The sequence below is a fragment of the Bacillus rossius genome, chromosome 2 (assembly GCF_032445375.1).
Source record: "Bacillus rossius redtenbacheri isolate Brsri chromosome 2, Brsri_v3, whole genome shotgun sequence".
NCBI classification, from domain to species: Eukaryota; Metazoa; Arthropoda; class Insecta; order Phasmatodea; family Bacillidae; genus Bacillus; species Bacillus rossius.
Window position 1 is genome coordinate 125,298,827 of NC_086331.1, and position 27,283 is coordinate 125,326,109.

Consider the following 27,283-nt stretch of genomic DNA (forward strand, 5'->3'; position numbering starts at 1 on the left):
ACTACTGCTGCACTAGTGGCCTTTTTTATAATATGGTGACGTGGTATACCTTTCATTTTAGGGAACTTTGAAAATATTGAACAGAAAGGTAGGTAAAAAATTTATTCAAAGTTACTTATTTGTAAAACATTTTTAGTAGTAAAACTTATATTTCCTACACTATAATGAATAACAGGAAAAAAACTGAAAATGTACAAAAACATTATTTCTTTAAAAAAAAAAGGCAAGACTTACCTTGATTAGCGATACGCATTTCCTGCAGCTCTTGCTTCATTTTTCTTTCATGAACTATGTCTCGTCCAATTTCAGACTCAAATCTTCTCCTTGTTAACTGATAAGAATGTCTACTTTCCGGGGAGAGCAAAGGCTCTACTACATCATCATGATGATGCTCAGAAAATTCTGGTGACATTTCTAATGAGTATTCCTCTTCATTCTTTTGAATACAAGCACTCTCCCCAGAGTCTTTAAGTAAGCTAGGAGTAGCTGATGTTATTGAAGCACTACTACACTCTGAAACAGCATTATTTCCATGCTCATGCATGTGAGGTGTTGAATCTGATACTTGCTCTGCGTACTGGTTTACAGGATTCTCACTGTCACACAGTAAGCTATTTACTTCATGAACTGACAGGCGGAAATATTTAACTTTTTGGTAGACTTCAGTAGCAACAGACGCAGTAGAGACAGCAGGTGTGTCGCGTGGACCTGGGTCCTAATTAAAACAAAAATAATGTAGTTGGTAAAGCGTTATACAAGTTAGCCAAGAAAATTCTAAAAACAAAAACCACACTAGATATCACTTATCAGCAACAAAGAATTGACATCCCACACTAACTAAGCCTTGGTGGCAAGCAATGTAGGTTCAATGTCCATGAAAGCCCTGTCATGTAATGTTCACAATAACAATTTTCACTTCATAATTTCATTCCTAAAAAGTAAATAGAAAATAAACTTGCATATGGAATTGTTACTAGCACAGAAATCTCCAAGGAGAAGGCATTTTGAGCAGCCAATACATAAAAACTACTTGAAGTTTAGACTTCAATCCTCAACAAAAAAAAGTGAATCAACACAACTAAAGTTGCAACAGAAAATAAATTTTAAAATCAAAACTTTAAACACATTATAATAAATTAAAATGAAAAATAGTTAAAACCTTTTTAACAATAGTTCATTGCTCTAAGATCAATGAATGTAAATAAAAAATTAAAGTAATTTAAAACTCTATTGTGCTTAAAAAAACTTGTCATTCACTATTTATTTTGTTGGAGTTTCAGATTTTTAAAACAAATTTATGTATTCAATTTAATTGATAAAAAGGAGGTTAAGGGCTTTCTTGATTAACAGTGTTTTAACTGTTTGAAACAAATAATATGTATCTCATTGGTAAAATAGCAATTTAGGGGCTTTTTTTTTGAAGAACATTGTATGTGGCCTAACCTAACCAACCTGGACTCTGGGAAGAATCAACTATTGTTTATTAAGCCTGCAATTTCATGATGCCTGAAGTTATAACAATTTACAACAAAACTAAATCCTAAGTGAACATAGTTGATACACTGTGCACTGCTTACAATATTATAAAAAATCGTCGTTGATAACAATGGGAATTTTCTTTGCAATACTTAAAATAGATACCATAAATATGCAAGTATAATATTTTTGATATGAGAATGAATTTAAAAGCAGCTGATAGTATTTAAGTCATCTCTTCTGAGAATTAGTAGAGGAACAGCAAGATGCCCTTTAATAAATTATTCAGGACCAAAATATATAAAAATAATGGAAAATGCAAACACTGCAGAACTTGCTCTGGCAAAAGGAAAAAAGACAAAACTGAAAAAAATTTATGTAGGAATTGTGATGAATATTGAGCATGCTATCATGATTTGTAAATTGTGCTATAAAAACTCTCATTCCTACAATGTAGGCAGTTGGCAAGAATAATTACTTTATTCTATTGGTATAATTTCTAATTAAAGTAAACCTCCTGTAAAACTCAGTTTCAGGGAACACTACTTACCGCCAGCATTAAAGCTTGTACATAATTTATCAAGGAGTGAATCCATCTAGTCAAAAAATGATTATTTAAGCTTTAATGGAAGTGATAAAGTGTGATATGTATCTTAAATTAAAGTTCTTCAAATTATAAGTTAGTTAAAATGTTACAGGCTCTATTACATGATAACTAACCACTTATAGAGATGTACAGTAGAACCCCGATTATCCGTGTTAATGAAGGGGACGAGTGAGTCGGATAATCGAAAATCGCGGTTAGCCGAGTCATGCTTGCCTCAAAGGTCATTAGCCCACAGACAGCCATCTGTGGACATTCGGAGATTACATATATACACATGCTTTGTGTGCGTGTGCGTTGTTGACATAGAAGCGGACTGCTTAGTGCTGGGCAAGCAGTGGTTTTTAAGTCTTTCGTGTGCGGAGACGTGGGCACGCAAGTCGTTGTTGCACCGAGGTGTGTGACTAGCCGCCCGCCAGTCCGAGGGCCCAAGACAGCTGATAGCTGCCAAGGTCACGCATTCTTTTCATCGCGCGTAAGCGACGCTGCCACACTTCGCTCATTGCTCTGTTGTCAGTAACACCATCGGGCTGGTTATTGTTTTACAGAACGACTGCCTTCAAAATTCTTTTCGAGATAAGATTTTTCATACCAGTGCATTGGGACTTGATTTGATGGTTTTGAAACGGTGTATCTGTCTCGTATAATTCACGGTGTTTTTATCCCCCTTTATTTATATGAATTTAAAATGTTAGATTTTTTATTTTTAGCTTGCTGAACGTGGAATTAGTGCAAAAACGGCCTAGACTTAGTGTTGCAGATGGGTCGGAAATCTTATAACGACCACCTCTCTATAACGACCCTAATCTCGGGAACCGTGAGGGGTCGTTATATCTATTCTCCGTTCACTCTTAGCTGAGTTTTGAAATAAACAAACACCGTCGTATCACTGCGTCGCGTTAGCGAGTGATAGGCTGAATTTATCTTGCGTGCCAAGCACTAGTTGCAACACACACACTTCCGTACAGTCGGTGCTCATAAAATAACGGAGAAGTAATATAACAGGAAAATGGTTCTTCTGTCAAACCTAGTTTTTTTAAAAAAATTATGTCTGCTGTGATAAAATTACGCCACTTAATGCTACACCCTCCGACCTTTTCTGTTGAAACCATTCAAACAAACAAGTGTCCAAGCTGCTAAATGTGGATTCGTTCATCATCTTGCGTTTATTTAATCCACTTGAAGTGTCAGCCTGTGAAGCAAACTGAAGGATTTTTTCGCGATTTTTTATGATGTCGCGCACTGTTGTGTTACCGACATTAAACTCAGTCGCAAGTTTGCAATCGTTTCTCCACTCTGAAATCTTTCTATAATTTTTGTTTTGCTGTCGATGGACAGTACCACTCGCTTTCTTTTCTGTTCATTTGATGACATTATGAAATGTTGCGCTCAACACTTCTGCACAACACAACGGTATAATCCGTCGGAATGCAGATCACTGTTACAATACATAAAATTATCACCACCTTCACGCTTCAACAACGTACACTAATGGAATGGACTGTCTCCATGCGCCGGGTAATCTCTGTGGCACGGCGCCGTGCTGCGCGCGGAAGTGTACAGTCCGGTCATGCGGACGTGGAATCGCGCACCAGTGTATAATCTATTCACGTAACATGGAACACAAAAATATTATGTACATACGTATGTATGTACTAGTATTTTTTTTTTAAACTTTCTGTGTATATAAACATAACTGAGTCAAAGTACTTTGACCAACATACATTTTGCAAAGTATTTTTACATTTACATACATTTTGAATCATTGGTTATATGTAACTAAAAAATTGGACTTGATGGACATAAATCGCGGTTAATCCGCGAATCGGATGATCGAGTCGCGGATAATCGGGGTTCTACTGTATTTTATTACACCCTGTTCCATTATGGCAATTATTCGGCTCATTTGAAAACATGGTAATCCAAACTGGTCTCGACCCCAATTAGTTCGGATTAGCGGGACTCCACTGTATCTTCTTAATGAAGGATCTTACGGAAACATACTACAAGGCATTTTTTGTTGCTTTTGAACTGTAAAATTGATTTTCAGAGTTTGCCCATAAGTAACTAAGACATTCTGTATAATTATGGGCTTGTTTTTATAAGAAATATACAGTTTTACTCCGAGCTTAATGAAATTTTGCAGACTTGACCTTCAAAACCAGAAGAAGATCATGGTCTACATGAGATTTCAAACAAAACCACCCCATAGCCTACCCTTTATCACTCCTTTAAGCATACTTTTAGTACCTCTTAAAATGTTTGGCACTGGACATTCAAAATAAAAGGAATATTACTATCTACACCCGATTAAAAAAAAAAAACCTCATCTCTATTTTCTAACCAGGGAACCTGAAGAATTACTTTATGTGGTCGGTATTAACTTGAAGAATCATGTTCTTCACATAGCCAATTATATGTGGCTTGCTCACAAATCGGCACATCGGATAGTTTGTTTGTTTACGCCCCGGACGGACAGACGAGAAACAATTTGTACCAAAGGTTTGCAATAAACGATTATACATATATAAAAAGGAATGTGTTTGGTTATTTATTCTATATCTAAAATAAAATCTACAGTTTCATCATAGCTTGGTAAAATTTTGCACAACTGAACTTGGCTAAAAATAAGAAATTACTGTGTACCTGAGATTAAAAAAAAAACCTACTTCCAGATTCCCTAAATGAAGTTTCTCCACTCTGCTAAAAGCCTGTGTCATGCCCAGTACTTAAGCTAGCATTTAATTAATTTTAAAAATTGGAGTAGAAAATCCTAGCCCATTACAAAACCAATCAGGGGTTTGGGGAAATCACTTGGGACAGCAATGCATTTATTTAATTAAAAATAACATCATACTCCTTCAATACTGAGGTTCCCTTAGCATTATTTTTTTCAAACTCACATATGGTTTGTTTTTACTTAACTGATAAACTAAACAAAAAAAATCATTAAAATTAAATCTTTTGAAAATATATAATTATTTATAAATTTGTGAGATGCCCACCAACAGTTGAAAATCTTTTTAGGTGTGCCCGACATTAAACATAAAATGCACACAATTACACTAATGACAATGCAGACACCGCAAGCACGCAGGCACTACAAGGGCAGGGCACTGGTGAGGAGGCACCATCCGCAGGGAAAGCCCTGCATGCAGGTAGGCGCTACAACAGGTAGGCACCTCATGCAGGTAGGCACTACATGCAGGGTAGGCACGCAAGTTAACTTACCTGAAATCATACCTAAGAAATAGTTTTACTCAGTAGATTGTATCAGAGAAAAAAATTCTACTGAATGCTGTATTTTTTTTTTTTTTTTTTTTTTTACATAAATATGACAATGGTCAGCTAGATAATGCATACAATTTTTAGAAACTACTGTTAAAAGTAATGATGTATTGTTTAGTTAATCATTTAAACAATTTCAATGAGAAATTTCCTTGGAATCAATTTATGATTAGTTAAAAAAAACATTATTTACCATTTAGTAGATAGTTGAAGTTAATCACCTTATCAGTTCTGTTCTTACTTCATAATATCCGTAACATTAAATTCATTTATGCTCTTTTAGATCTGTGCTCCAAATTTGTATTAGAATGAACAGTTACTGCCAGTTAAGCACAAAAACCTTTTTTGTGTCAGGCACTGTTACATCTCAAAAATAAATAAAAATAAATAAAAATAAATAAAAATAAATAAAAATAATTATGAACTAAGCATTAGTAAACCGACTTAAGGACTACCTCACCTGAACATCTTCATACACATGACTATCATCTTGAACACAAGGAACATTTTCGTAGGCAGAACTCATAGCACAATATTCTTTAGGTGAACTGTTTGAACTCTGCTTCTCTTCTGATTTGTGAACCTCAGTGACACTGGACCAACTACCTGATAAAGTTTCGTAAACATTATTTTTACAGTCACTAACATCAGGTACAGATCTTCTTGGAATGATATTCTGATATCTCATATCTTCAGATTCTTTGGCTTTTAGACTTTCATAGTAATTCTGCTCTTCCAGTTCATGACTAACTAATTCTGACGACCGTCTATCACCAGCACCAGTCACTGGCACAGCATACAAATTTTCAGTACATTGTCCATGTTGCACTTCAGGATTAACTAATAATGGTACGTTCTCATATTGTTTTTCATGCGTAGGACTATGTCTACACACTGTATTCTCATTGGAATTATCACGAAAACTGGGTGTAGAAGTTGGAGTTACAATACTGGTAGGAGAAGGCATGAGGCGCTCATACTTGGAAGGAGTCACAACTGGACTAGGTGATGTCTTGGATAAAGTAAGATTTTCATAATCTGGTGTGGAGCTGCTACTATTATTACTTTCATCATCCATCAGGGGCGTGTACAGTAAAAGAAGTGGCGTACCAGGTGTGGTGAGACACGAACTGTCTGAAACTGTCTTTTCAGTGAGCAAGAGACTAGACTGCTTGTGTTGAAATTCTGTATTGGGTGAGGTAGAGAAGCAGTCAGCAGGTAAACTATGCAGTGTTGATGCAACGTTTTCACTGGCAGCCTTGCTGTGCTCTTGTTGATTTGAATGGATTTCAGCACGTACAACCATCTAAAAACATGGAAATAAATATTAGATTAAAAATATGAAATAAATATTATAGTAAAAACACACATATCTCACTGAAAATTAAATAATACAATTATTTTAGTAGGTATAGATTAAAAACCAAATTTAACTTCAAATTTAACTCCTGCAGCACCTATATGACTCTCTAACTCTTAACCCAAATTCAAAAGCGTATTTCTTAACTGTATAATATTACTAGCTAATTACAGAAGAGAAACTATCTCCGGTCTATCGCGAGTTGAAGCTACGGTAAGTTGTTAAACACAAGAAGTAGAACTGCAGTTTGGTCTACCAGCTCCCCCACTTCCCTGGACAGCAACATGCCGAGGTTGTTCTGTAGTTTTCCAAGTGCTGTGTGTCGCCGGTACCCTTTGCCGTTAAGGCTCCTGTATTTAAAGTTTAAGGCCCGTGTTGTTTAGGTTTCTGAACACATTGGATTTTTCTTGTGTTTTCAGAAATGGGCAGGCAAGGGCGGTATCTATTTAATGAAGACTGCTATTGTGGAGAAAATAATATTATTGTAATTGCTAACTGCCCTCAGTTTTATTTCATGTCATGAATTAAAAATGTGATCTCAAACACTGCTGTTGCATTCCCCCTTACTTCAAAGTTGAGGCCTCTTGTTTTCCTTCTGATGTACAGGGAAGGGTTACAGACCATTGTTATTAACTTGATACTTGAAAACATGCTTGTGTAATGATATCTATTAATTTGTTGGTTAAGAAATGCTTGGATGTTAGCAATGTTTTGTGCTCATATTTACATTAGTTCATGTTTTTAACTATTTCTGATAATCTGCTTAATTTAATGTGACCAAGCCTACAAGTGTAGTAATGTATTTTTCTTAACTTACTTTGCAATTACTCTTTGGTCAATACACCACCGGCTTATAAACATTTTTGGACATTTTATTTAGAATTTTCTGACTGCAGTCGCCTGTGTAAGCTCGGAACAAGACATTGAAATTTGTTTTTTGCCATCGTTCGAAAGACGGAGACCTCGGAAAAACCTCAGGAAATAATTTTGATTGTAAATAATAACTATTTTTCGTCAGTGTGGCACAAATTAGTGATTTTCTCGGCACCATCTTGCATTTTTATTTATTCGTACTTCTGATAAGTGTTCAGGGGTTCACATTAATTTTTTTTTAAATTTCTTTAATCCAATGGGTCTTTATTATTTAAGCTTTACGCAGTCTGTCCGCCCGCGGCCGGACGCTCTGTTAGCCGCACGTACAGCCTCCAGAGCAACACGGCTGGTTGGACACCCGTGTTGCATCATGATACCACCTACATGCCAGAGTGGCCAGTGCAGCCTACCTACGCCAGCACCATGCCTGGAGTTTCCCCACCCCCCTTCCGGGGGCAGCTTTAACTATGCTCATGGCTAGCCCCCCAGTGACAGCACATCAGTTTCATTTAGGACAATCAAATTTAAGTATAAACAAACACATATTGAATAGACTCATATTAAAACTCATTTGCCAAAAGGCATATCAATTTGGATTTTTATTAATAATTTTGACTTGTCTAAATTTGTTTATTTCATCTCTTCCTATAGAGAATGATTGTTTCATTAATAAATTGTTTATTGTGTCTGTGTCTATTGTTTATTTTGTCCTTTGCATTTTGTTTTTGTTTGTATCTTTTATTGTGATATGGTTTTTTATCATAGTTTTCGTTTCTTTTTTATATCCCCGTGCACACCCTAGTACCCTCTTTATGAGGTGTTGGTGTGCATGTCACAACTGTAATAAATAAATAAATAAATAATAACATTTTTATAAAGCTATAAAATATTTAAAAAAGTAGCAATTATGAATTTAACTCTATTGTAATCAGTAAAATTATGTAAACTCCTAATTACTTAAAACATTTTGTTACTGGCCAGTTTTCTTTTGCACTTAGCAGATTCCTTTTTTTTTAAACCTACTTAACCTTGTTGTCTGTTGTTTTTGTTAACTTAACACTGGATTTAAAATCTACCTATTAATCAGTAAATATGAGCTACAAACCAGACTTATTTGCTTTCATGTTCATTTCTTTCAAACATCCTATTATTACTATATCAACTCTTCGATCCACTTAATGCAGGTTGCAAATGAGTGTCTGCATACTTACACTTAATTTAATTTATGCTGTTTTCCTTTTCAAGCACGATTTCTACTTTAACCATTCATCTGAGAGCTGGACAGATATACAAATCTCTAGGGAATCAGCGTGACAACAGTTCGGTAAAATTTAAAACTAAATTGTTTTTAAAGCAGCAAACTTTGTTTGTGATAATTTTGTGGATCTGGAATGGTGTCATGGTCCATTGTACTTTGTGAAATTTTGGTATTGAAAAATAAAAACCAGTAAATCAGTAGTTAAAAAAAATTGCATGAATATTCATTATATGTAAAAATTATTTTATTCTCATGAAATATTTTCAAATGTGGGTAACATCCTTTCGAAACAACACAGTCAATATATTGGCACTGTTACTTCTAAACCGCACAAATAAAACAGAATTGTTACGTTGAGGTACGGGTGTAATTCGTTTTCCAACTACTGAAGTGTGTTTGTTGATTACCATTTCAATCAAACCACTAATTACATTAGAATTAATTTACAGTATTAATTATACTTATAAATATATTCAAACAAACATTTGAAATACATTTTGAGAATAAAATTCTGAAATAAAATTTTATTGTACAAAATAATAATGGGTCATATTGTTTACATATAAGGCCTTGGGCATAACATTTTGAGCTACAAAATTATTATGTTATCAATATAGAAGCTCTATTGAATGAAATAAACATTACATTTTCCATTTAAAGGAAAGATTATTTAACCTGAAAACATAATTCCCAACTATGTTATTAATCAATTTAAACTATGGCCACCAACAGCTGGACTTTTAAGTTGGGCACAACATAAAAACAATTAGACATAAACATATACATATAGGCAAAAAAATGAATGATGCAGGCACTGCATGCAGGTAGGGACTACACGCAGGTACGCCTATGGTAAGATATAAAAAACAAATAACAATAAAACAATAAAAATAGAACAGAGATATCATACATTACTGAGATATCATATATTAGAGTAGTTAATATAAATTAAGAACAGTACACAGTTCTTAGTGCTAATTAGATCTTCACGTAAATGTACAATTTTATTGTAATAGTTAGAATTAGAGACTAATCCATAATTTATGTCATATCTATAATGAGCTGAACAAAGTAAATACTGTAAAGAGCTTACTGCTGCTGAATTGCAAGATGGCCGAGAATAAACATTGGCTAAACACACACGGGCATCATAAATACTTCAGCATAATATAAGTCATTCTGTTATTTTAACTGAACTCAAAATATTGACAAGGAAAGAAGCAAATAGCCTTTTAAGAAAGGATAAACTATGGTTGTAAGATTTGTTACATTATAAATTTTTGTCTTGTGTAATGTTACACAAGTGCCCTTGCCATTGTGTGTACACAAAAACTAAAAGTTTACGTAGATGAAATAAGAGTGCTACTTTAAATCATGCTGTAATTTATTAGCGTAGTTACCTCAAAATCACGCAAGACGTTTCTTTTGCTCCCAAAATACTATATTCCAGTAAGAAATTATTTGTGATGCCCAATCAATGTTTGTTGGCTGTGTTTAGAGACAATGTTTTTAAGTCAAAACTTTGTTATGGTGTCTAATTTTAAGTATTTTCTTAATGTAGTAATAAATGTCTATGTATTTTCATTGAATAAATGTTAAGTTATATTTAACTAAAGAAATTCTTAGTTTGGCTCCCACCCGAAGCGCAAAAGGTGCCAATATCACTAAATGTTATTTAAATATTTGATCTCTCGCATTAGTACTGTACCATTTCTAGGCAAATTTTGAGCTACATTTGCCTCCTTGGCTTTCAGAATTGAGGATGATAAATACGACAGTGGTTTAAGACTTTAGAGACATTCTTCAATCTTATTTATTAGATTATTGATTCTTTTCAGCAACCTTACATATTCCTCCTTCCGCTTTCACTTTATATATGAGGCCATTAGAGACCATGAAACCCTTTTCATAACCAGGCCATTGGGAAATAATCGGCCATGGCCTGTGGTCTGTTGTAAGGAACCATCCCAGCATTCTCCTGGAGTAATAAGGAATTTCGGGAAACCATTTAAAACCAAAACTAGAATAGCTGGACCGGGATTCAACCCGGACCCTCTGGATTGCGATTCAAGTGTCTTACCACTGCACCACCTCGCCTCACTTGTCAACAAAAGCCTGGAACATCTGTTGCTCTACAAAGTTTACAGACGTTTCTGGGTAGGACAGGTGCACAATGTGAATGGAATTTGCTCTTGTGTGCATTCCGTTTGGTTGGTTTTGTGTCAGCAGCAATCATCATATTGTGTTTTCATGGCATGTATTAGATTTGTCCAAATCAGTGAATTTCGTCAGTTGGTTCTCCAAAAAATTCTGGATAGCGCGATATTAGAATTTTAAATTTGGAAAAAATTTCCTTTCCCCTTCCAGGTCTTTTAGGTTTTTAAAGGATAGACTTGGTAAAGAAAAGTATATCTGAGTAAACTAAGATTTAGGATCCAAGATTGCTGATTAATTAGATACCATCCTATATGTTTCAAAAATGAAAACTACTACAACACGGTACTGAATAAGGATGCCAAACCTGTGAGTCATGCTTAGTCGAGAAAAACATTGTTGCTGAAGAAAGAAAGCCCAATGAATGGCTAAATCTCTTGTGCAATTAATTAACATGACAATGGTATTAAATCTGATTTAATCCACAAAACCTGGTAACATATGAGAGAACATTTCCTTTTGCCTATAGAAGAGCAGACAATTTCTCTCATGGAAGGTACAGTGTAAATTTTTGGGTCCTTGAAACCTTAAGAGAGATTTAAAAAAACAAATTAAAATGCAGTGTTGCCTACTTTTAATGTCACTATTCATAACATCAAGAAATGTCACTTATTTAATGTGGAGGTAATTTTTAATACCATAAAAATATATCATTCTAAAATTACTTAAGTTTTTTATATCATTTTATATTTAGTTTTGAGTATTCAATTTTATTTTAAATACATTTTAGAAAGTAAAATTTTTAAAATAAGTATATAAATGTTTTAATGTAATCAATTTAAATACAAGAAAGGTTGATATGCTTAAATAGTTATACAAATATTTTCACTAAAATACAACTTTGGTAGGTTAAAATATTACAAAAACATTGTAAGATAAATTAACAAAACAAGCATTGAATGTTTCAGTTCCAAGCAACTGTAAATTTATATAACACGAAATCATTTCTTAGTTGCCTCCTCACATAAAATCTTCTTGAGTCATTAAAAATTACCATAGAACGAGTCCCACATAATTTCAGATGTTGTTTACTACTTGAACCTTACATTGTGACATTTGTAAAATTTTAGTGCCATCCTATTTAAATTTTTTACAGTATCTGCTGTTTGGACACTGGGTGGGGTCAAAAGTTTGTTCGTCTTGGCCACAGTTGTGCTAATTCCTGTCATTTCTTTCCATCGGGTGATGTCTGAGCTCACGCAGCAGCTTGACTTTCGAGCACCAACTTACCCTTTGGGGTCTCGCATTGGCCAAATTTGGCCAGTCTGGGCATCATGGGCATCATGGAGGGGCTCAGACTTGTCGTCATTCAGGGGCTTAGTGGCTGAGTCTGGCCTCATTCAGGGGCTTAGTGGCTGAGTCTGGCCTCATTCAGGGGCTTAGTGGCTGAGTCTGTCGTCATTCAGGGGCTTAGTGGCTTAGTCTGGTTGTCATTCAGGGGCTTATTAGTGGCTCAGTCTGGCCGTCATTCAGGGGCTTAGAGGCTCAGTCAGTCTGGTCAGTACAAGTCGGTTTCAATCATCATGTAAATGCTCAGAAAGTTTGGCTTTGTCAGAGTGTTCATCATCAGTGAGTTCATCATATAATATCGCTGTTGAGTTTTCAGTTTGACAGTCAAAGTGTGGTTGAATTCTATCAAACGTTATGTTTAGAGGTGAGATGTTGAGGCTCACCCCATCATCATGTACGTCGTAAGTTGGATGTCAATGTCATGAGCCTAGCTCCCTGTGAGGAGGAATAACCTATTAGTTTTATTTGTCGCATTTGATTGGCTATAAGGATATTGCATGTCAAATCAACACAGTGAAATTACCTGACCATTTTAGTTAAATTTTTGGACATAGATGCTCTCTTTACAGACAATGAAAAATAAGATATATCAGGTTTATAAACTAACCAGTTTAGAAAATGACAAATTAAGGTTCCAAAAAATGGCCCAAAATTGTATTTTTATACATTCTAAAATTGAAATTGCAGCTTTTCTAGTTAAAATAGAGAGATGGGACGGGTGACATTTTGCACTTGTGTCTTTTCTTTAATATGACACAACAGGGGCTAGGTTTAACATTTTTTTTCTAAAGAAAACAAAATTTTGATTTTGGGTTTTTTTTTAATTTGGTGCTTCAAAATAATGCAAATAAATTTTGAAACCACTATTACATGCTTTCAAACTGATAGTGTAAGTTTAAAAATGGGATCATAAAGGGTCATGTGGAAAGCTAAATTCAGAATCAATCTTACACAAGTTTTTTTATGATGAAATGTGTTTTAATTTTAATAAAATTTAGGTTGATCATAAATATTCCTTTGAGTTGATTTTGAAAGCAATTTTTTATATTTTTTTTAGCAATACGACAATATTATTTTTTTTTTAAATCTATAATCAGTTGATTTTAAACTTATTATCTTTATTTTGAAAAAAAAAAGTAATTATTAAAAATACAATCTAAAAAACTTCAAAAATAATTTTAATTATTATGCAAGAAAAATAACATGCAAGTTTAGTCTAGAAAATGTTTGTAATACCCTCTACATGTTCTGACTTAAAAAAATGAGTCTGTAGCTGTTATATGTAACCTGTTGCAACATGCACACTGAACAAGTAGCCTGTAGCAACCTGCACTCCTAATCAGGTGTTGCAGACCTCAGTCTTCTCCCAGTCTTAGTGGTGTTCAGATGTACAGTAAACTCTCGATTATCCGGGCCTGGATTATCCGGTTTTCGGGTTATCCGTGCTTGATTTTTTTTGGAAGAGGCATTTTTCATGCAGTTATTTACATCAGTTCTCCCAGGCACATTTGTTTTTGTAATCATGTCTGGTAAAAGGAAACGTAAAGTGCTGACAATAGCAAAGAAGTTAGAAGTTGTGGACAGGTTAAGAAAAGGAGAAACTGCCGCGAAATTAGCACAGGAATATGAAATTGTAATCCAAACCATGCGAGACATTAATAAAAGTGAAGAAAAACTTTTGCAGTTTGCTAGTAGATCAGACAGTGTGGCAGGGCCTTCTAAATGTAAAAGCATGAAAACATCTACCCACACACGCAACGAGGTCTCTCACACACGCACAAAAGGAACAAGGCTCTCGTACACACGTACACACACGGGGGGGTGCTTTAGGAATTTCCCCTCTACCGGCCGAAGCAGCCAGTAACACAATGGGAGGGGGAGGGCTTCTTGAAAATGCCGAGCGAGAGAGAGAGACAGAGTGAGAAAGGGAGTATGTTGTTCGCCACCAGACACCCCTTCCTCTCCCAAAAACCCCCACCCAACAACAGCCATCATTCTTTCTGGACAGCTAGGTGCGAGTCATGGTCCACAGCCCCCGCACCAGCCTAGCCACGGCCCTCTCTCGCTTTGCAGCCTTTGTTTACTGCATGAACCTTTTTTTCCTTCCAACTAACGGTATTTTTCCTTGTTTGAAGATGCCATTAAAATCACTCTTTCTTACGAAAGAGCCAACAAGGAAGCACTCGTAATAACCAGATTAGTTTAGGATTATTATTTACGTAGTCAAACTGACGGTGCATTTCAAAACTCTCGTAACTTCGAAGGTCCCGTAGTATCCCATACTCGTAGTTATGACTGTAAAGTGCATCCTAATTTTAATAGGTGGAATTAACAAGAAACAATATCTTGCCGCGCGAGGTAGAAAAATAAAATGCAATAGCTGGAAGGGGGAAAAAAAGGTGTATAATATTGTGCTGTTAAAAGGGTGGAGGGAGATGCTCAGTGGGGACTGCTGCCGCATGGTGGCAACACAGTGCCAGTATTGTTTACGGTCCAATAAGCTGGGACACGGTATACAAAGCCTTTGCTTGTACTCATAGAATTCTACTGAAGAGACACTCTTTTGCCAGTAAATACACCATTTTTAAGTGGTGAAACGGATTATCCGGGTTTTCTTATGGGCACTCAATTATCCGGGCATCGGAAGGTCCCAATTAACACGGATAATCGAGAGTTTACTGTATTTGTTTATTGTGTGTGATGTGTTTGATGATGTGAATTTCTTTTGGAGTTTAAAACTTAAAATTGAGTGCATTATCCTTTTACGTTATAAAACTTGACTTTTAAATATTGAAGCTATTTAAGATTTTTGGAAAGATTATTTTATTATGTTAGGCCTAAGTTCGTACTTAAAATATCAAATTGTAATATGAGATAATTATATTATTTTCAAATTTATGCATAAATATTTAAAAATGGAAAGTAGAAGAGATGCAACATTTCAATATTTTTAATCAATTTAACAAAACTGGGACAAAAAAAAAGTTATAAATTGTGAGACTTGATGTGTGAAAATTTTGATGACCTACCAAGCAAGGAAAAAATTTGTGATTCCTGCATCAAACAAGTGACAGCTGAAAACAATAACCAAGAAGCAAACAAAACATGAGATGTTGATTGTGAAAAGGACAAAACTTTTTAATCTACGTCAGAGGTGATTCCAAGACATTCGGGTAAAGTAGCGAATAAGCACTACCTTGTTGGGATACAACTCACAAGCCGTATTCCAGAACGTGTCCAAACTCAATCCCTGTTAGGTAACGAAAAAGCAACAGTTTTAATAAACTGTGCCCTGCACGAGGCTAGAAATTGATTTTAATGCATTCTAGCAAACATTTAGCAACCAGTGATACATTTGCTAGCCAAATAGCCTACAGATAGCAACACTATCGTGCAAATTAAATTGTGCAATTTTAATTTTCTTGAGTGCTTTTAAAGTTGCGATTTTTTGTTTTCATGATCAATAAAGTGTACACAATGTATTCCAGGATAGTTCTGCTATCAGAAAGTTTCATTTGGTACACCAACATGCTTGGTACGTACCCCGATGATCACCAAAATGACTATACACGAGTTAATGGCACCAGATCCGGTTCAGCCATCTGGACACCAAATTCCATTGCCAAAAATAAGGGGCTAGTGTCCTAGTGAATGTGGTTTATCCATATTTTCACCTATATTTCTGTTAGGCATACTCATTGAACATGATTTGGCGCTCACATGAACTGGATGTAACTACAAATAACATATTTGGGGTTTTTAAGACTAAATTAAAAATTTCCCCACATTATTTTCAATTGAAATTTTGACTACGATGATATTTATTACACTAGTAATATTTACAGATCATTCAAACATCAAGCTAACAAAAACACCACGCTTTCTGTTATATGTACATATATTCAAGGAACGGGAACTGAAACTTCAACGGAATAATTTTAGTACCACAAACATGGCATGTAGTAACAATCACAAATGAAGGCAAAACTAATGCTTGCCTGAAATATTAAAAGGAGAAAGATAAAAACCAAAAATAAACCATCTTGGTTTCAACAGATTTTAGGTCATCATTTTCTATTCTTTAACTATCAAAATTTAGCTTCGTAAAGTGTAGCATATAGTTTAGCGGCATGCCGTAAATTTCTAGAGATTCATTGCTACAAATAGTTTACTATTTGATTTTAAAATCTTTAATATGAATGTTTGTCGTGATTTGGGGCTCAGAAAATTACATCCATTAGCTGGTCATCATGCAACCTTCATCTAATATTAATGTTGGTAGACTATAAAAAAGCATGGATGTAGAAAGATGTATTTGTGAAAGATACAGTGTTTGCTATCAGAGAATTTAAAATAGATTTCTAATTAAAATAATAATTGCATTACGTAATACTTTTAAAGTAAAAATTTGATTTAATTAATACTGACTGTGCTGCCATAACTTGTAATACGAGTGGAAAATGAACATTTTAAATTTCTAATGGATTTCTAGGTTACTGATGTTAAAAGTTGAGAATCATTATGTGTGTTCATATCCTAATTGTACCTTATTTTATATTTAGGGGGAAACCTTTTTGACTTATGCCTTGTATGTCTGTGGAATTAAATACTGTAAGTCCTCACAAGAATCCATTAATTAAATCAAGTTTCCCCATAGGAAAAAAGTTAATGGTTCAGTTTACATTCCTAGACATTCCAAAAATGCCTGATTTCTTCAAGTTCTAATGGAAATGGTAAGGTGAGGTATGTATCTGGCAGGAATGAAACAGCACTGATTCTTTGCACACATTATAACTTCACTTTCAGCCCAAATTAATATATACTATCTGCAGCCACTGTGACATGTGAAAAAATGGTTTATTAATATTAGAATATACTCTGCAGTATGTGTAAAAAGAGTGCAGGCAGGAAGTGTATTAAAGTCATGTACACAAAAGGTTTTTTTTGTGTTGCATTCCACACTTTTTTTGTACACTTTTCACTACGAGACAGGGATGATCATTTCATTTAAAAGTAAATGAACTGCCAGTATGTGTTACCAATTTTGCAACCTTATATCACTTTAAATCTACTGATAAATATTTTGTGTATTCCTCTTTTAACAGACCCCCGATTATTAATTTTAGGGATACGGCACTCGTCCATGATATACAACTCGCACTTGCTTTCGTATTATCTTTGAAAGATTTGTGCAATGGGAGTGCATGACTTGATGTAGGCTTTTGGACATACGCCATTGCTAAGCACATGTATGTCTGTAGAAGATAGCTAAAAAAAAAGCAAAAGCTTTCGTGTGTTTCTTAGTAAATTTCAGTTACCATCAGCTGAATATGTTTTAATTTTGTGTGACATTGCACAACACTAAAGGACCAAATACAAAAAGAGCAGACTGGAATAATAATACTCAACACCTGCTACTCACATCACCAGCAGACAGACACAGAATATCCTTCCCTCTGTTTCCCATACAGAAAAGGTAGAAGTGCACCCATAATTGTTGCTACGAGCAGTAAAAACTTTTCCAATGTCGTTTTTCTGGCAGGGAACATGATTGTATCTGCAAATTGTGTACCATTCGTTTTATATATGGCACCTACTGAACTTATTTTCTTGCAAAAAGTTACTGAAATTGGACATTACACTGGCTGCTTGCTAAATTTTCGGCACAAATTGATGTTTATGCTTCTTTTAGCGATGAGACAAGTTGTATATGACCTTTGTAAAGTCCCAATTGTTCTGAAGATGTCCTCCACAGAAATAAATTAATGGATCATAAACAAATTATTCCACATTTTCGTAATAAGCTGCTAAATGACCATTGTAGGAGGAGTTTAAATGCTTCATTAAGACCATCTATCATGTGTACATTAACTTAGTGGATGATACACAATTTTTGATTATCTGCTACATCGCTCCCCTTGATTGAAGCAGATATTCGAGACTTGACTGTGTGTGAATTGTTTTTTTATTCTTATAGATGTTTCTTTAACCTACTGTACTCACTACATCTATCAAACTGTTATAACTTTTACAATTTTGTTTTAATACATGTAAAAATTAATTTTTTTATTAACAGCCAAATCTTCATGCATAAAAAAAAGCACAACTTTCATGTATGTATTAGAATTGTTTAACTCTGTAAGCCAATATTCATTGACCTGTGGCTTTACAGACTTTAGTACTTAATATTATATATATATATATATATTTTCTTTTTGTAACTAACTTTTCCAAAATGTTATATCTTAATTTTTCCATTGCACATTTTATTTAAAAATTTTTTGAACTGTATGCTAGAACTATCACTTATACCTGAGTATCAAGCTCAGATGGTGACTGGCTGTCGATAAATTGAAATTCGGATGAAGAGTATGCCAATTGCTCTTCCAAATGAGAAAGTTTCCACTGGTTTGAACTGGCAGTGCGCTGCTTCTTTGGGAAGGGATCTGCACTTGGACCGCTTCTTAACACTTCGGGCACAGCACAAGCAGGAGGAATTTCACGCAGTGGGAGACGTTTACCACCAATTTGAAACAACTGCAAAAATATTAGGTACGAAAACATGCTACCGACAATTACCTCACAATAAAACTAATAAATAGGCATAACCAATCATAACTATTCAAATTAGAAAAGAGCATCTTACTTTCAATTTAATGCCTTTCAATTTACAGGGTGAAACATTGAACAACCATCTTATTAACTGCCAATAGATATTTAAATGGTTATTCATTTAACAAGTTCCACTTCAGAAATTGGTACTACTACGAATAGTTCAACCATGATCTTCTGAACTTAATAATTTCAGAAAATAAAAATTTTAAAAAATTACGTTTATCCTCTTTTAAGTTATTTAATTCTGTCCAGTCTGATTTCTTATGTTTTTATTGACATTATAAACTTCTTTAGGCACGTTGAAGGTGAAATTGTAGAATGCAAAGGCAATGCAATGAACTACTTACGCATCATGCAGCAGTAGTTTAAAAGGCTGATTTCTAAAGCGCATGCGCGTTTCTGCTATACCTACTGACGAGCTGAAGTTGTCCAAATAGCCGACCACGTGCGGCGGCATTAACCTGTACATATTTGCTTTCATTAACATCAGGGGATGTACCAAGCTTGTAAATGTGCCAAAAAAAATCTTTGTGATAGTGAAACTATCCTGGAATCCATTTTGTAAACTTTAATTGTTAAAAAAAGAAATAGCCTCAACTTTAAAAGTACATTAGAATCCTGTGATTACAAATTGATAAACCAAAATTCTACACAGACGAATATTGTGTCTGTTTAGCTCAGTGGTCAAACTTAATGTCCGCAGGTTTGATTACTGTTAGAGATAATACATTTATTTACTTTTTTTTATACAAGTTATGTGTTTTTTAAACACAATAATTTAAGAAAATTATATTATTACTAACATGATTGACCAATTGCTATAAAAACTTTTAATTTAATCTGTTGGTTTGGTTATTTTACACTAGGTAGGTTTGTAACCTTAATTTTATTACTTCTAATAAAATAAATCACAAATATACAGTTTTATTCTGAGTAGGATGAAATATTGCACACTTGCCCTTCAAAACATGAGGAATGTCACTGCAAAAATAAGGTTTCAAAAAACCATTCCCATCTACCTTCCCCCACCCCCTTAAAACAGAATTTTGATACTTCTAGATGAAATTTTGCACAATTAACTTTTAAAATAAAATAAATATTACTGTTTACATCTGACTTAGAAAAATAAGGGAAGATCAATGTCTCTATGATATCTCGAAAAATCACACCATAAAGCAAAATATTGGTACTTCTGGATGAAATTTTGCCCAAATGACGAATAAGTAAACAAAAATTACTGTCTACATCTGTTTCAAAGGAAGAGGAAGATCACTGACCACATGAGATTTCAAAAACCCACCTATCCCACTTTTCCACCCCTTCAAGCTGAATTTTGGTACTTCTTGATGAAATTTTGCACAATTGACCAAAATAATTATTTCCTACCAAGTCAAATTACTATCTACATTAGATTTAGACTAACCATCCCATTAAATTTATTCACTTTACAAGTTTTACAAGTCATCCAAATTGACAATAAAATCCATTTATTAAATATTTTAATGTAAAATTTATCTTACCCTCAGTTTTTTCAAATAAAAAAAATTGAAAAAGTGAGGGCCTAAAAAAAATATTGGTATTTCTTGATGAAATTTTGCTTACTTGACAAAAATTACTGCCTAAATTTAGTTTTGAAAAAAGGGTAAGGAATATTACTGTCTAAAAAATTTTTTGAAATCCAACTCACGCAATATTTTCACTACTTAAAAAATTTTGGTACTTCATGTTAGCATTTCTTCCATTTATGACATTCAAAATAAGACAAAAATTACTGTCTACATTTGATTTTGAAAAACACTACACCCATCTCCATACCCCCAGTAGTTTGAATTTCAGAAATAAAACATGACATTTTTGTTTTCGCATACTTGCCCAAACAAATAGAGACTCTTCACACTGCGTTAAGCCAGGGTCATGCAGGATACTTCAGCTTATTACATATATATTTATATATACATAATTATACTACATGCATTCTGTTGTAAAATATTTTTTTATTACAAAAGTTATGTAACCAAATGTTGATGATTTTTGTATATATTAATTCCAAAATAGTTTATTGTATTAAATCAAAAGACGTATAACTTCTAATGTGCGTAAATAAGTATATGCACAATTTTTATGCTTTGAATTAACTGTGACAGTGTTTAAAGCTAGCAGCAGCTAATTACATAAACCAATAATCAAAATACAGCAGGCGATAATGTTAAGACTATATTTGAAAACTTTAATATAACAGGAGTGGTAGTGACACAACTATTTTCTGAAATCATTAAAAGAAGCCACAAGTAGGACAGCACACATGGAAACTGGCCATGCTACACACATATTACGTCAAAAACACCAGAGACCAATAAATATACCCACATCACTTTGCTTGTGCATGCACAATTAGAGTTGTTCTGCTCATTATTAAGAGTGTGATATTGCTTTTGCAGAGGTAAGTAGTATATAACAGACAAAGCAGAGAAGCAATATCCGTAAATTAATTTAAAGTAAGATAACTGACTCAACTACATAAATATTAATCATTTACGAAAGTATATTTTAATCTTTAGGCTGTTTCATACACAAGCATCTTGGATATTATTGGCTCACTTTAATTTCCAGTGTTAACATGCCTGGAGAAAATGCTGATCAAAAGATAGCTGCCAGATTTTACTACCTTAAGCTAAGTGGCTTTGCCGTTATATATCTAATGTAAGAAAAAAATTAAGTTAGTGATTTAGTGACACACAGTTACATATAGAAAAGGCTTAAGACAATAGGATCTCTTGATAGAGGACTAAAACCCTTGGTTAACAACTTAATGCTCACAAACTATCTCTAAGCCATGTAAAAGTTGAGAATGCACAGTCTCAGGCCCCGACTTGAGCAAAACTGCTTAATGTACATGGCCATCCAAGACCATTTCTTCATCAGAAAACATGATAATGCAATAAGTAAGTTCTACTATGCTTAAACTATATGCAATTCTAATACAATAAAAAAATATTAAAAACATTAATTTATTTTTTAACACAAACAATTCTTGAAGAAACTGATGTTACCAAATCAAGTAATTTTATTCAAATTACGAAGTAATGTCAGCAATAACATACCCCTTGTGGACGAGAATGTCCACTTGATGCAATTTTTGGAGAACCACATGACATAATGCTCCCGCTTCCAACGGATGAAGACACTAGTGTATCATCTTCAGAGAAAATTTGCATTTCAGTCTCCTCCAAATCAAAATTTAACTGAATTTCACTTAAATCAAGTGAAGACGAGAAATTTTCATCCCGATATCCTTTAGGAATGTTAGTAGGCCTGAAACAAGCAAATATTATTTTGTTTCTGTCTTCTTATATATTAAAATCTTTCTCCTGGTTTTAAAATAGTTATTTATGAACCTCTTTAAACACAAAGGCTTTATTTACATTAGGATGACATTGTGAAGAATATCTTACGTACACACATACCAAATATACTCTCTTTACACTATCTTCATAATTATTATTTAGCTAAATGAAGGATCAAAAGTTCTCTAAATGATCAACAATATTATCTTTAAAAGATTTGTGCAATGGGAGTGCATGACTTGATGTAAGTTTTTGGACATACGCCATTGCTAAGAACTTTTTCTGTTGAAGAAAAACTAATAAATAAAATAAATAAATAAAAATAAAAATAAAAATACTCAAAAAAATATACAAAAAACACACAAAATTAAGCAAACAATTGCTGTTGTCAACAAGGATATGAACACCACAAAATATTCCGAAACAGGAATATGGTCAGCAAACAAAGAAAAAACAAAGAAAAATGTACTAAGAGAACGAAAAAATCCCCACAAATGATGACAACACAAAAATATTGAAACCCAAAATAATTCAGCACAACAGTTGAAGCGAGACAAAAAACATGACAAAACGAAAAAACAAACAAATACAATAGTTTTACCTAAACAGAAACAAGCGACGTTTCGGGAACTGCTATCTGCTCCCGTCCTCAGGCAGAGACGCACATGGCACGGAAACACAGGTGCGACTCTTTTTTATTAAGGTATTGGCCTGTGTGCGTAGGTTTCCTGTATACTTTTGTTTCCAGGCTGTTGTTTTTTCTGCTGACTAGTACATCCAGGAAAGGAATGCTACCTTTGGTTTCTTTTTCATATGTGAATTTTATTGATGGCCTCAGAGAGTTGAGGTGGTTCACAAATTCCTCCAAAGTTTCAGGTCCATGTTGCCAGACAGTGAAGGTATCATCCACATAACGGAGCCAGATTTTTGGATGGCTATTACTTTTGCTAAGTGCTTCTTGCTCAAAGTTTTCCATAAATATATTGGCCATAAATGGTGAAAGAGAAGAGCCCATTGCCATGCCATTGGTCTGTTTGTAGAAAATATCCTTGAACTGGAAATATGTTGTGGTGACACAGAGGGTAATCATTTCCATGATGGATGGGATTGGTATTATAGTTCTGTCCTTTAGGGTTGGATCAGCTTCCAATTTCGCCTTGACAATGCTGAGTGTTTCGGCTACTGGCACATTAGTGAAGAGGCTTTGGACATCAAAACTCACCAGGGTATCATTGTTTTCTATTTTCAGTGTTTTGACTATAGAAATAAAATGATTAGAATCTTTGACAAATGTATCTGTCTGTCCTGCTAGTGGCTCAACAATTTTCAGGAGATATTTTGATAGTTTCTGGCATGGGGAATTACAACAACTGATGATCGGGCGCAGAGGCATGTCGGGTTTATGAATCTTTGGAAGACCGTAAATGTGGGGTGCTTTACTGCTGTGTGGTGTCAGTTCTGATCTAGTTTTTTCTGGGATGTGATTCTGATGTTTTTTTAGAGTTTGGTACACTTTTCTTTCAATGCTGGCTGTGGGGTCTTTTACCAGTTTTGTATATTGATCTGTGGTGATCAAATCAGTAATTTTTTGCTCATAGTCTGGTTTGTCAAGTATGACTGTAGCACGACCCTTATCGGCTGGGAGGATTACAATGGTATGGTCGGATTTCAGAGTTTTGATGGCCTTTAGTTCATCAGGCGGCAGATTCGGTTTAGGTGGACCAGCTGAAGTGATTGCTGTACGCACATTCCAACGAAATTCATCTTGTTTGGCGGCAGGAAGTTTGTATATTGCACTCTCAACAGATGAAACTATTTCAAGTGCAGGAATGTGTCGTGGAGCAATGCTGAAATTGAGGCCTTTTTGTAAAACATTTTCCTCGCTATTGGACAGCTTTCTTGAAGATGAATTAACGACAGTGTTGATGCTCTGTGTTGTGGGATGTGTTTTTGTATTCATCTTACTCGTCAGTTTGGCTAATTTATCTTTTTGCTTCTCTTTGCACTGTAGAGACCTCTTTTGGACCAGATTCGTGATGGACTGATAGATGCGATTGAAATCTTTAGTATTGAGGGTAGACTGAATTTCAAGCTGTAGTGCCGAAATTTCATTGTTCAAATGTGATTTTTGGCAGTGATATGCGGCAATTCTTTCACTCAGAAGCTTTTGGCTGGCTTTCCGGGTTATTTGTTGAGCCTGTTTGCTGTTGACCGGGGATTTGATTGTGAGTCCTCTAGGAATGACTCCCTTACTGCGACATTTACAGAGAAAAGTCAAGTTATTCGAACATTGTGATAAATCAATTAATTTCTTTTCCAACTTCCTCAGAGAAATATGCATACCGGGTCCATACCGGGCACTGATGTTATCTTTAAAAGATTTGTGCAATGGGAGTGCATGACTTGATGTAAGTTTTTGGACATACGCCATTGCTAAGAACTTTTTCTGTTGAAGAAAAACTAATAAATAAAATAAATAAATAAAAATAAAAATAAAAATACTCAAAAAAATATACAAAAAACACACAAAATTAAGCAAACAATTGCTGTTGTCAACAAGGATATGAACACCACAAAATATTCCGAAACAGGAATATGGTCAGCAAACAAAGAAAAAACAAAGAAAAATGTACTAAGAGAACGAAAAAATCCCCACAAATGATGACAACACAAAAATATTGAAACCCAAAATAATTCAGCACAACAGTTGAAGCGAGACAAAAAACATGACAAAACGAAAAAACAAACAAATACAATAGTTTTACCTAAACAGAAACAAGCGACGTTTCGGGAACTGCTATCTGCTCCCGTCCTCAGGCAGAGACGCACATGGCACGGAAACACAGGTCGCACCTGTGTTTCCGTGCCATGTGCGTCTCTGCCTGAGGACGGGAGCAGATAGCAGTTCCCGAAACGTCGCTTGTTTCTGTTTAGGTAAAACTATTGTATTTGTTTGTTTTTTCGTTTTGTCATGTTTTTTGTCTCGCTTCAACTGTTGTGCTGAATTATTTTGGGTTTCAATATTTTTGTGTTGTCATCATTTGTGGGGATTTTTTCGTTCTCTTAGTACATTTTTCTTTGTTTTTTCTTTGTTTGCTGACCATATTCCTGTTTCGGAATATTTTGTGGTGTTCATATCCTTGTTGACAACAGCAATTGTTTGCTTAATTTTGTGTGTTTTTTGTATATTTTTTTGAGTATTTTTATTTTTATTTTTATTTATTTATTTTATTTATTAGTTTTTCTTCAACAGAAAAAGTTCTTAGCAATGGCGTATGTCCAAAAACTTACATCAAGTCATCAACAATATTAAATAGTAATGGCTCTTAACTATAATTTGGACTGCTACTTAGTGTTTAATGTTAATAAACTTGTCTGCAATTTTATAAGTTTTGTTAACTAAATGTATAGAGTCCTGAATGAGAGTATTTTCACCCTGATTAGTAAGTGTTCATGAATTTGAATAATTTGTTACAAAATACCTTTTAATAAATATGATTACTTGCAACAGGTATAAAAATCTACACTCGCACAATCACCAATAACTTTTATACCTATGCAGCTAATATGTTACACTGATGGGCAATAGTAAAAATATTCATCATTACATTATTTTAAGTTGCTTGGCTTGTGAATTCTAACTGCTTCAAAGTCGATGATTTCATCAACATTTTGGTAGACATTGCAGTCGCCATCTTCAGGGTAGCAGTTAACGAATGAAGTTATTGGAAATTCTCCTGCCTTTAAACCATCTCACCTGAGATGGGAGTGTTTCCTGATTGGCTGCAGCTGTAGGCCAATCAGAACCTTCCTTTCTTCTGGATGGCTGGTTGGTTTGGCCAATCGGAGCTGGGCCTCTACAATTGGTTGAGGCTGCTAGCCAATCAGTGGCCTATTCACTTCTGGTTGGCTGGGCTCTCTGGCCAATTAGAGGCAATCAGTCTTTTATTTGATGCAGAGCTTGGTTTAGAGGAATTCTGAACCAATCACAAAGACCCAGCTCTGATTGGCCAAACCAAACAGCTGATCAGACGAAAGGAAGGCTCTGATTAGCCATGAAAGCCGGTGATCCTTATTAAATTGCATAATTTGCTTACAGACAAAATTTAGAAACATTCCACACACACATACACACACATATATATAAAATTGTAAATTGGTGTTATAAATAAAGGGACGTTACAAACTTAAAAAAAACTTAATAGTAATTTAAGAGTAACTGCCCTATTTAATTTAGCCCAAACTTAATTGGTTTTACAGGCATCACCAAGAAAAACTGAGTTATAATTTATTTACAAAGCTGTAAGAAGGTGAAATATCATAACTAGTTTAAATAGATGTACGACAGAGAAGCAATTATTAAACTTAATGAAGTGAAATCATTTATTAATACTTTTCAAGAGACCAGACCTTTTTTCATAAAAAAACAAAAGTGTAAAAAGAAAACCATTTTTACCGCATTGAGTGAGATCATAAAAAATATATGCGAAATTCTGGGAACAGTAAAATTGAGGAGTCTAAATAAGGAAATTTACAGTTGATTATAACATTGTTAAGTCACCCTCCTTTAACTCAAACCACCGATAAAACTAATTGACTAAAAATACAAAAATACTTGGAGTGTACAGAGAGTGCATTCTCATGCTCAAAAGGATACGTGATAGTGAAGCTCACAAGAATATTCCACATTAACACAGCAAAACTTTAAGAGTTACTTTTCCACAGTGTAGACTTTACTGTTGGCCTAAACATAAGTTTGCTGTTTGTGATAACAAATAGGTAAGCTACAAAAAAAATTATTCTTTTTTTAATATAAAAGACACATTATGTATAAGGTTATCTCATATTGGTTTTCCACAAATTTTCAGTTTAATTTTAATTAGAATTTTCTACATCTGGATCAACTCAAATTCCAATGGATCCTGCTTAGCAGGTTGTGTTGTAACTGAAAATCATTGGAG

General features: G+C 34.3%; 1 protein-coding gene across 7 annotated transcripts in view; it reads right to left on the bottom strand.

The window, feature by feature from the left end:
- The window catches only part of LOC134529777 (GTPase-activating protein CdGAPr), a 99,165-nt gene that overhangs the window by 13,829 nt on the left and 58,053 nt on the right, over positions 1–27,283 (bottom strand). For 6 of the 7 annotated variants that reach the window (XM_063364208.1, XM_063364211.1, XM_063364213.1 and 3 more), the window contains 4 exons: positions 22,080–22,290; positions 18,676–18,900; positions 5,829–6,674; positions 235–715 (listed from right to left, as the gene is read on the bottom strand). In XM_063364208.1, the coding sequence (XP_063220278.1) occupies positions 235–715; positions 5,829–6,674; positions 18,676–18,900; positions 22,080–22,290 (1,763 nt within the window). The remainder of the gene's footprint in view (positions 1–234; positions 716–5,828; positions 6,675–18,675; positions 18,901–22,079; positions 22,291–27,283) is intronic. The other variant, XM_063364214.1, reaches the window with a different exon arrangement.